Raw genomic sequence first — 10,987 nt, 5'->3', positions numbered from 1 at the left:
GTGCTGTTTTTGTTATTATATTGTGCTGTATGTTGTACGAATGATTTACTCTATATACCATTAGCCTTCGCTTAGACTGGGCAAGAGCTGTAAAAGACGTAGTGGAATAGAGACACCAGAAAAGTCAGCAGGGCAGTCTGGAACCACCTGTTTACAGTTTACCTACTGGGTTATAAAAATGACTGGTCTTCTTAAATGCAAGGGCACTTCCTCGTACAGAAGCGCGCACCGATACGGTAAACAGCAAAGCTACAGAAATCCCCCATCACCTGACTTACCTGGACAACCGTGACGTTAGTCAATTGGCGATTGGTCGGGCTCTACAGGGGGCGTGGCCACACGAAGGCATGTCTACACACAGCTGAAACCTGCTGTCTGGTTTCAAGTCCATTTAAATTCTGAACGATTAACAAGCACAAGACTTCAGACTTCAGAGGAAGGTAAGTATTCTGCCTAATTTACATAAAACCAGTTCGCATTTATAGCTCTTGTTTTTTTACTTTACTAAAAGAAATAGCAGTTGGGGAAGTGTCACAGGCGCTCATGCTGGGTGTAGACTGCCTGGTAACCGCAGAGTAACCTACGTGTAGATGCACGTCAGGAATGAAAGAGTTCTTACCTGCGGTCATTAAATCGTGTAAAGGTGCGTTCAGAATTGATAATAGTCGTAAGAAGCAGAATTCCTCCATTTTTAAACTCGTCTAGAACATAATTTAGAAAAACCCAAGCTTTTAAAAGTCCATTAAAATGTACCTGCACTCTTAAACATATCCATTATTTAATATTTCACAGTATTAGAATATCACTGGTTAACTATTGTGGTAAAAACCTTTTTGTAAAAAATCTTTTTTAAACCTTTTGTTTATTTATTTATTTTATTAATGTGTTGCATGATAAAATTATTAAGATGTAAACAAAGTGGATCTTGGAAAACTTTCCAAGTCAGAAATGTTCAGTAGTGATGAATGGAAGCGGACGTCTGAAGAGTTTAACACTAAATCTACACTAAATCACAGAATTAGTAAAAAGTAAAAATCAGTAATAGCAAATGTGTTGGCTGATAGGACAATGTGTTTTTTATGATGTCACCCAAAAATATCTATCATTACATATAAAACGTATTAAAGTTAACATGTACTTTTAAATGGTAAACGGTTTGCATTACAGCCATGTTTCCCTGTCACCACCACTGTAAAGAAATTCAATTTAGATTCAAGTTTCTCTTTAATAAACCTAAGTTTAACTAAACTTTTCTTTTCCACTAGGAACACACATGGTGTCCAGAATGCCTTTGACTGAACAGACTGCACAGTCCGGTCCCCAGGTGCTGTTGGTGGGTGAGAAGGACAGCAAGCGGCTCCTGGAGGTCTATGTAAAGAGAAGCCTGAGCCTTAATGATGGGGCACAGCATCCACATCGGCGAGAGCGTAGGACAAACAAATGGGTCACCCTTGCTGAGAAGAATAAGAAGGACCGGAAACATTCCAGTGACACTTCCCTTCACCTCAATATCTCAGATTCAGAGGAGGACCTTGGTAAAGATGAGGCGTTCTCAGAGCCGGAAACAGGGAAGCTCCAGGAAACAGCAGAAAAGCCAGAGCACAAATCGAAGCGGTGGAGGAAAAGAGCCACCCTCAAAAGAAATGACGGATCGTCCGCATCTCACAAATCTGACGGGAAGCCCAAGAAGTGGTTTTTACCAAAAGACAAGCGAGATGTTAAACAACCAAACAAAAAACAGGAGTCAGATGACTTTAGGGATGAGGCTTTACCACAACCCTCTCTCGCTGACGAGCTGGAGAGCTCAACAGAGGCAAAGAAGCCCAAAGACAGCAAGAAGAGTAAGAAGTCTTCAGTATGGAAAACTGTTCTGGGGTGGTTCTCTAGAGGGAACAGTGAAAAGCAGGAGGAAAAAGAAAAAGAAGCTGTGAGAACTGAAGAAGACATCCCTCCTATAGAGCCCTCAAGTCCCCCAGTCTCCTGCCTGCCTTTCCCCGATGTTCTCTCCAACGGTGATGCCGTCATCCTGCGTCGCAAACCTTCCAGACGACGGTCCCAGAGGAAGTCGTCACTAAAGAGACGCAGCAGGGACATGGGACTAGATAAGGCCACTGGGAGACCGTGTAATCTAGACCTGTCTTCTGCTAACCATGAAACTACAGTAAAATGTAGGTATCTTACATATGGGTCAGAAAACGAATGTAATAGTCTAATGTTACAATCCCATCTTGCAGCCAGGGCTCTGTGAAATCAGTAACATCATGGCATTTTATAAGTTAGAACCACTGAAGTCAGAGAACAACAGAAAAGAGAGCTTGTATTAACAAAAAATGCTTTGTTATCTAGTACCACACTGGAAAAATCAACTTGTGGGCAATTCTTAAGAAGGAAACAGCACAAAGCCAAAAACACACTTCCCTATTTTGTGTCTAAATGTATGTAGGTACAGTATAAATTAAATGAAAAGCTGAATACTAAACTTAACTTCCCAGGCCAGTAATCAACAATACTCCCTCTGGCCTAAGGAACTAAACAGTCCTATGTCGTATGAAATGTATAGGTGCACTTCTCTTACCTGTGTGAAAATCCTGGTGGAACAAATAATCTCCTGTAAAAACACAGTTAGAGTGTGCTGGCAAAATTGACCAAACCTAAGCAAACCCCAACACCAGAGATCCCCTTTCCTGAAAACTGAGTTGAGAGTGTACTAGTAAACTAGTCGACTAAAGCACAACCAACACACAAGACGTAATCTATTAACTTAGTGAGGATCTACAGGTAAAATACCCAAAACAAATCAGTTCCAAACACCAATACAACAAAATTAGAGAACATGCAGGTAAAATACTCTCTAAAAGTTCCTCAAGGATCGTATTCTTTTAACAGCATATAACTATATTTAAATCCCTGTTTCCGTTCCAAAAAAACCCAGTTCATACATGTTCACACAAGAACATTAGCCTTCATTATGAGCAAGTTTTACATTTCGAAAGTAAATGAATAATAAATATTATGCTTATTAATATGTTAAATATTTTAGTATGTTTTATCAAATCATTTTTATTGTTATATGTTTCAGTTACTAGCATAACTTTCGGTTATTACATGTTTATATGTTTTGGTATATATACATGTTCTTTACATTTTATTTCCTTTAAAACATCTGCTACATTTTTGTCATGTTATCTTTCTGTAGATTTGTAGTTTTTAACAGAATGTTTATTATTTTGGCAGCAATTGAGGAGGTTGAGCCCACTAGCTCATATTATGAGAAAATGGCAGAGGTGCTGGAGAACATTGTGCATGAAATTAAAAACAGCCCGACAGAGGAGAACAGGACTTTCCTCCCTCAACCCACAGCCATGAATGGCTTATCCAGTGAGTACTTCTTACTGACCTAGACGTAAGCTGTGTTAAACTTAATTTCTCAGGGAATATATTCAGTCTGATTATGCAATACTGGACAGTTCCAAAATAAAAAGAAACCTGATTTTGCAATTGCTCATATTTTATGTACATTCCTTGCCTTGTCAGTGTCTAAAGAGGAAGTAATTGAGAGGATCAGTGCTCTGATTAAGCAGGAAGGAGACATCATGGATCCAAAGGTGATGTTTTTTTTCACTCAACTTTAAAAGAGCATTTAGCATTTAGAAGAAAGTCTGAACACATTATTTCAAGTAAAGTCACTTAATTAACCCTCTCTGTTCACTTTCCCCCACAGCTAAAGGAGAATCCAACCATTAGGTCATTCTTCAGCATGCTCTCCTATGGCTCCTTCCAGCAATTGGCAGACCAGTATGTGCAGTCTGAACTCCCCAAGCAAAAGAAAACCCAGCCTTCTGTGGCAGCTCCAGAGCTCGTGAAGTTTGCCTTCACACTGGACTTCACAGCCAGAGTGGCCAGTCTCTCTCGCCATACTTCTGGACACATCCTTGGCTTCGGGAACCAGTACCTGAAGGATCGGTTTACTTACATGAGTGAGAGCCAGCCTCACAACAGTGACATGACAAAATAGAAACAGAAGTAAGGGGAGCGCTCTGACGAAGAAGGAGCCAGGTAAGTCAGAGATGGTTCCTGAGATGTAAAGGTAAACAGTATCTTGTAATTGCAGTGTGTGTGTGTGTTCTAAACTGTTACCTCTAATGAGGAATCTCATTGACAGTTACCATTCAGTATCTAGTGTATCTAGTCAATACTTAATGAGGTCAGATGTGCTTCATCACTCACAACAATACATTCTTTATACTTTATACTCTATTTATGTTTATTTATATTTATTCTAGTATGGTTTTAAACACTTTTCTTGAGTGCTTTATTACAGTACCATTAAAAGTGAGTGGATTAGTCAACAACAGTTTTAATTTACTCTTTTGAACCCTGAGGGTATTATTCAGTTATTATGCAAAACTAACTATATATATATATATAAACATATTGACTTAAAGATCGTTCTATCTGTGTATCTCTTTCCCTTTCAGAAGCCATAATACTGGGGAGAACTGATGGAGGGGTGATAATCAATGACATCATCACGGGATTGGAGAAGATGCAGTGAGATCTGACTGTTTGAAAACTTGATATTAGAATAAGTCTGTGAGAGAAGGGTGTAAAGTTTAATTATTTAAGACAGATATTTGCTACATTAACTATAATGTTAACTATTTATTGCCTAGTGTATGGAACATACAGATGCTTAACTAAGGCTACTGTGCAAACTGTCATTATTGCAAGGTGTTGTGTTCCCACGAAACCTGAGCAGAAGCCAATTTAATGTATTAATTTAATTTAATGTAATAATTTAATGTATTTAAGTGTATATGACTGTATGTAGTGTGTAGCTTTTGGAGAAATATAAAAAAAAACAACACTGTGACACAGCCAGTAAAAGCTTTCACCAAAACTCTCACAGCCAAAGAATTCTACCATAAACAAATGCTTTTAACATCTTGTCAAAAAATATCAAGTGTCAAGCTTTTGAACAATTACAGAATATGCTACAAGTGTGTATGCAGGCGTACACAATGTAATGACAATGAAAGATTACTAATAAATATATTTTTCTACATGTTTATTACATTTCTTGGCAGTTTTTCCATTTGAAAATACTCTGTTTATTAATATCATCAACTGAAGATAGCCGGCCAAAAATGACTCAAGGAAATGGTTTATCATCACACTAAAGCTGGGTCTTAGGTAATAGGCCTCCCTTAAAGGAAGGAACAAAAGGCAAAATAAGTGTTAAGGCAAATAATGTAAGCCCTCAGGAATGCTGGTAAATAACAGACAGTGCTGCGGCTTTCCTTTGGTGTATTAGGTAACACAGGTGAAGCAGGATTTCAACATAACACTGTGATTACCACTCAAACGAATGCAGTGTCCCATTCTGACCTACTTGAAGCTCAGTGGTTGGAGGAAGGTGTTCAGTCACATAACCTGTTTGCTTGACAATGGCAGTCAACTTCTAGCTCAAGGTTGAAGAGGAAGGCAAAGGTTGCAGGTTTGGGGGGTTGAATAGAGGAGTAGTCGGCGGTAGACAGTTGGAGGAGCTGCCTGTGCTTGCCGGATTGTGATTGCTCCTTCAAAGTTGAGGCCGAGAGGCACCGTGGCACAGAGTGCAAAGCAAGACAGAGGAGAGGAAGAGGGTTTAAATGGAGTGCATGAGGCAAAGGAGGAAAGCACAGAGCAGAGAGAGAGGGAAAGGGCAAAAGCAGGAATCTGAAAAAACCAAGGAGAACATCTATGGAAAAATGACAAGCCTGAAGACTGCAAGAATGTTTCAAGATATTTTTGAGTTTGGTCTGGCTGTGACTACACTCAGTCGTTATGTCTTACTAGGCATGTGTTATACACTGATGAAGGGATTCTGCTCGCAATAAACATGTATGCTTATACACTCAACTGTTTAGCGAGAATGTCATCCTAGCTCTTAGAAACTAGACTAAAACAGGACTTACCTGTCCAGCAAGTGTCCACTAGGGTGGAGCAGACTGAACGTAGACAACAGCCCCATAGCCCAGAGCACAGCCTTTTGGACAATCTGCCTTGTCCAGCACAGCAACCTATTTATCCCCCCCCCACACACACACACACACAACGTAGACACAGATCAGGTCATTACTTGATATTCTCTCACACAGTGAGGTTTACCAGAGTATAAACACTGATCTAAGATCAGGCCCTATCATTTACAAAGCATTTTTGAGTATGAGTGCTGATCAATACTCCTAATCTGGACAAACGTATTGGGACCTGCTCATTCATCAAAGATTAAAAAAATAGTTAATGCTGCTTTTGTTGGATATCAGCTGTGATGATTGCTCGTTTGATTGCGACAAGAGGGTTAGTGAGGTCAGGATGTTGCATGATCGCCACCCAACCTAATTTCTAATTCCCCATGAATGGAGCACCAACCATCATTCTAGATAACACAGTTCCATTGCTCCACAGTTCCCCATGTTTATCTGCTCCAGACAGTCCTATTCTATTGGCACTACTTTTATACAGGAACTAGACAAGCTGTGTGTGTGTCCTGCAAAGTGTGTCCTCAAATATTTGGATATATAGTGTACGTAAAAGTACAGATTGATCTGAGATCAGCAGTCTTACTCTGAGGTGACTAATGTGGGCTTATGCAGGGTAATAGCACATTTGTCTTCAAACTCTAACCTGTAGCTGAACGAGACCATCAGAGTAGCAGGTAAAGTGTAGGGGAGAAACAAGTAGGATATCAGGCGGCAGGGCAGGAAGTTGTTATGGAAAGTCCAGAGGCCATACTGCCCAGCTAGATTGCAAAGCAAGGCTAGAAATGAAGAAGAAAAAGATGTTTGCACATTTCATTGCACTTCCATAAGCGCTAAAATATGTTGAGTGAATGTAAAAAACATAATATAGTACAATATGATTTACACTATTCTCATACTCATCAAACCCCTCTATGAGTCCTTGTAATCTGTGGAGGGAGACATCATCATCCTGGAAGAGACCACTCTCATCAGAGGATGAAGCTGATCATCCAGAGTAACTCAGTAATGATTTGAAGTGACCCTTTCTTCACCAAATCTATCAATTAAGAGTTGATGTGGTTACATATTCCACATTTCGTCATTCCAATCAAGCTTGAGCTTTTCATTTGTTTAATCAGTTGGTCTCAGCTTTTTAACCAGTGATTAGTTACATGAGGTGAGCTCCAGCTTGCTTGGAGCAAAAACCTGCGGCCACATCGGCCCTTTGCAGATAAGACTGGTGACACTTCTTTAAGAGAAAGTTCACTCTAAACCAAGCTAGTACAAAGCATCCAGGCCTGCTCTTGATGTACACTCGCCCATTTGGCGAGGGTAAGGTGAAGGGTGGATGTGATAGTATCACTTTTGAGTAAATCTGAAAGAACTCTATTAGTATAGTCTAAGTATGCACTTGTCTTTAAAATGAAGGGGTTATGCTCTGCACTTCTACTGTAATATTCCCCTTTGTGTGGTTGTGGACAGTCTTGCTGACACAGCCTGATCACTTCTGCATTAGTATTCTCGGTTACACCATAACAGCTGCTCTTCTGTTTTTCATTGTGTACTACACTAATGTACCTGCATAACAATCACTGAATGTGCACTTTCGACTATAACCACGTTTGCTGATGTGTGTATGGTCTTTTTGTTATTGCTCCAGACAGTTGAGCAGTCTTTGTGACTGAGACTCTGTACCCCAATGACGAACCCTTACACAAAGTCACTTAGATCACTTCCTATTTCCATCTTGATCCAAAATTTAGGTCCACCCAGGCTGCTCTAATATCGAGTATTTTCCACTGTGCCACCACAGCAGATCTGAGCATTTGAGGCCTAGACTTCACAGGACTTCTGAAGGCATCCTGTGTTGTCTGGCACAAAGACATTAGCAGCAGACCCTTTAAGACCTGCAAGTTGTGAGGTGGGGCCTTTTTGGATAGCATCAATGAGCCTCAGGTACCCATGACCATGACCGCTGCAGATGATTAGAACATAGTTAAAAAAGATTTTGGAGGAGCCTGTCTTATTTAAACCTCCAACATTAAGGTTACATCCCAATTGCTACCAATTAGTAATACTAAGTAGTTTCTGAGTATGTACTATGTAATGTAGATAAAAGTGTCAAAGATGAGTCTGTATATGAGTCTGGGAACAGATTTAAAAAGATCTTAAAACAGAAGAACAAAAGAAATCAGCCTTTCCATTGTCAGCTAAAGTAATTTATAAGTAGGGGACATTTAAAACTATTGCTAAATGTCATTGGAACATCAGCACTTAGTGGCATTTAATGAAAAGTGCACATTTGGTTTGCTTGAATTTGAAAGCCTATCATACGTCCTTCCTTCTGCAAAGGCTTCTTTAGGCAATGGCATAGAAGTGCACTTTTTGCTAAACAGATTAATGTCTGAAGGACCTTTAAAATGTTTAAAGGTTATTTACAATTTATAGGTTCTTTACACTCACAGCTCCTCTAAAAATGGTTATTCTATGGCGTTACTGAAAAAACTCTTTGTAGCACCTTTTTTTTAAGAGTGTAGTCCAGCTGACTCCCACTTCAGTAGAGTGTAATGACCCATGCTGCAGGAAGTCGTGAAGTGAAAAGTAGGATGTTTAACACTACGCTATGCAAACAGTTTAATAAACTACAGATAATGTTTAAAATACAGTCTTGAATTATATGTTTTCGTTACTGTTCACCACTGGTTTGGGGTAGGAGGGTTTTTGTTTTTTGTTTTTGTTCTTTTACCAAACTCTAATTTTAAGTGATATGCCTCTGTGATTTCTGTGCACTGTTATGCATTCTAATTCATTAACTTACAGAAAGTTAAAGCAGCATTATGCAAGAATTTGTATTTCTTGCTCTTGGGCTCCCTATATAGTAAGTAAGTGTGATTTGTGCTTTGAATCACTCTTAAAGGACATGCGTATATGCATTTCTGGACAAGCTGAGAGATACAGAAGGATCACTGAAAGAAAGAAGCATGTGGACTGAGACAGTAGAGTAATATTATAGGGTTTTACACAAAGATGAGCAGTGTTTAAGTATTCCTGCCCACTTCACCCAAGTTACATGGTGCAGTTATAAGTGTGCTGAGTCAGAAGAAGCTACAATAGCTACAGTAGCGGTGCTATTCAGAAGCGCATTATAATTTATCATAACAATAATCCTTTTGAAGCTGTTATTTTATGGTAAAATTTTTATGGTAAAAGTGTTTCGAGAATGAAGCCCCATGTGGCACAGGTGTTTGATAGAAGTGGATGCTTAATGGGCGGTGAGCAAACAAAGAGCAAAGGTTGTGGTCAACTGCCCACTGGCATGACACCCTACACCAGGCTGGTAAAACTTGTGCTCCACAGCCAGACTGAACAGAAATACCCTCCCACCTGCTCCGTCTGTAAAACACTGAACAAACTGAGGATATTCAAATTGATGATGTCAGTGAAAGCAATAATCTCTCTCCTGAGAAGTGTAAACATACCTGCCTGTACCCACACTGGCAGACTGAGATACACAGTCTGCTCGAGTGAGGTTAGGTTCCATGGAAGGTCCTCTAGGCCATGAAAGTACTCCTCTGGTAACTCTGGGACCCTCTGTGTGCTTTCTACCACCTTGCTACCTCTGTCCTCTTCCTCATCCCTCTCTTTCAGCTTATTCTCCTGTGTATGCTCTTTTCCCAAGTGTCCTCTTGGGTCAAACTGGTGAACTGTCCCATTACCCTCAGAGATTGACCTTTCCAAGTGCTTCATTTCCACTTTAGCGCACTTCACAAAGACCTGTAGGGCAAAGGAAGACCTTTTTAAGCCACATTGTCGAGAAATGTTTTTATAGATGTGTGGCCCTAGCAGCTTTTCTATTAATAGTGTTAAATCATGTTACAGCATTTGCACCCAAGTAGATTTTGGGCTACAAGCTATACACTCACAGTCTGGTTGTTCCACAGTATTGTACTATGGTACATAGTTGTACAGTAGATAAGATGGAGACACACATGGAATTTCTATCTAGGTAGTTGTTGACATTTACTTACCTTTAAGCTTTCAGTTTTCAGTTTCAGAGAAAGTGAGAGGGGGAGCTGGTCTGTCCACTGCTCAGACAGTAAACTAGGCTTCAGATTACTTTGGTCTAGCCAACAATGACAATAAATTACTCAGTGGACCTATTTTTAGGCCTATTTTGTCATAGCTTGCCATTAATTGGTGCACTAATGTAAGTAACAGCATGATTATATTTCAAGTTCTAATATGTATTGATTATATGTACATTACATTCATTCCATATTCCTAAATATGATTTTTGGCATGCCTCTTCACTGCAGTATTAAGTAAAATGGCCTCTACTGTTTGAGCATGTGAAAATTTAAACTCATACCTGTGATAAACTACAGATGGATGTTAGAATAGCTTATAATATAACTACTTTCTATTTTACTGAAAATAAATATATTTGTGTATTCAGTGATATTTTTTTCTATTTAAAAACATGTTTTCTTAAAAATAATAAAGTGTTTAAAATTTTAGGTTTAATTATGTATTTAATCGACCAGTTGTTGGGGGCAGCAATTTATACCTTTATCATCTATAATTAATCAAACAAAAAAAAAAGATCCAGTGGTCCAGTCTCTCTCCATACCACACAAGACAGTAAGAGGAAATCTTTCATAAACATAATCTCCTTAAACATTTGTCACTTGAAACTCTATGTTTATACACATTAGCACATTTCTAGTAAATGTGGTAAAAGTTTGTGACCAATTCCATGCTGGACAGCCACTGTGGCCAGTAAGTAGGCAGGTTCTAACATGGCAGGCCAGACATGGTGTGTACATTTACCTGAACAAACCTACCCCATACATTCCAAAGCACTCTTTTAATTTTAGCTTGCTTCTGTGTGACACCAGAAAACCAGTTTTAGACCTGGACTAAAATCATTTCTTCCATTTCTTCTTCTCGAATCAAAAAATAGCAGCGTAGCCTAGTATAATATA

The 10,987-nt window shown here is 39.3% G+C and overlaps 2 protein-coding genes across 2 annotated transcripts; one reads left to right on the top strand and one right to left on the bottom strand.

The window, feature by feature from the left end:
- Positions 1 to 354: 354 nt before the first annotated feature.
- On the top strand, positions 355 to 5,033 carry LOC140560297 (uncharacterized). Its single transcript, XM_072684648.1, has 6 exons — positions 355 to 440; positions 1,266 to 2,168; positions 3,235 to 3,378; positions 3,535 to 3,605; positions 3,722 to 4,056; positions 4,479 to 5,033. The coding sequence occupies exons 2-5, from the start codon at positions 1,274 to 1,276 to the stop codon at positions 4,013 to 4,015; spliced, it is 1,404 nt and encodes a 467-aa protein (XP_072540749.1). The 5' UTR covers positions 355 to 440; positions 1,266 to 1,273; the 3' UTR covers positions 4,016 to 4,056; positions 4,479 to 5,033.
- Positions 5,034 to 5,053: 20 nt separating this feature from the next.
- LOC140560298 (uncharacterized) lies at positions 5,054 to 9,766 on the bottom strand. The gene is made up of 4 exons (XM_072684650.1): positions 9,482 to 9,766; positions 6,667 to 6,799; positions 5,955 to 6,059; positions 5,054 to 5,715 (listed from the first exon to the last, which is right to left on the bottom strand). Exons 1-4 carry the CDS (start codon positions 9,747 to 9,749, stop codon positions 5,421 to 5,423), a joined length of 801 nt encoding a protein of 266 aa, XP_072540751.1. The 5' UTR covers positions 9,750 to 9,766; the 3' UTR covers positions 5,054 to 5,420.
- Positions 9,767 to 10,987: the final 1,221 nt, after the last annotated feature.

This window comes from Salminus brasiliensis, chromosome 7, assembly GCF_030463535.1.
Source record: "Salminus brasiliensis chromosome 7, fSalBra1.hap2, whole genome shotgun sequence".
Taxonomy (NCBI): domain Eukaryota; kingdom Metazoa; phylum Chordata; class Actinopteri; order Characiformes; family Bryconidae; genus Salminus; species Salminus brasiliensis.
Note: the sequence above shows the minus strand (reverse complement) of the source record. Positions and strands in the feature narration are given on the sequence as shown.

Coding starts and splice junctions, on each gene's coding strand:
- LOC140560298 (XM_072684650.1), bottom strand. CDS start 9,749: ATGAAGCACTTGGAAAGGTCAATCTCTGAGGGTAATGGGACAGTTCAC. Junction 6,800..9,481: donor GCCAGTGTGGGTACAGGCAG/GTATGTTTACAC, acceptor CTTCATTTCTAG/CCTTGCTTTGCAATCTAGCT. Junction 6,060..6,666: donor ATGGTCTCGTTCAGCTACAG/GTTAGAGTTTGA, acceptor GGGGATAAATAG/GTTGCTGTGCTGGACAAGGC.
- LOC140560297 (XM_072684648.1), top strand. CDS start 1,274: ATGGTGTCCAGAATGCCTTTGACTGAACAGACTGCACAGTCCGGTCCC. Junction 3,379..3,534: donor AGCCATGAATGGCTTATCCA/GTGAGTACTTCT, acceptor TTGCCTTGTCAG/TGTCTAAAGAGGAAGTAATT. Junction 3,606..3,721: donor GAGACATCATGGATCCAAAG/GTGATGTTTTTT, acceptor TTTCCCCCACAG/CTAAAGGAGAATCCAACCAT.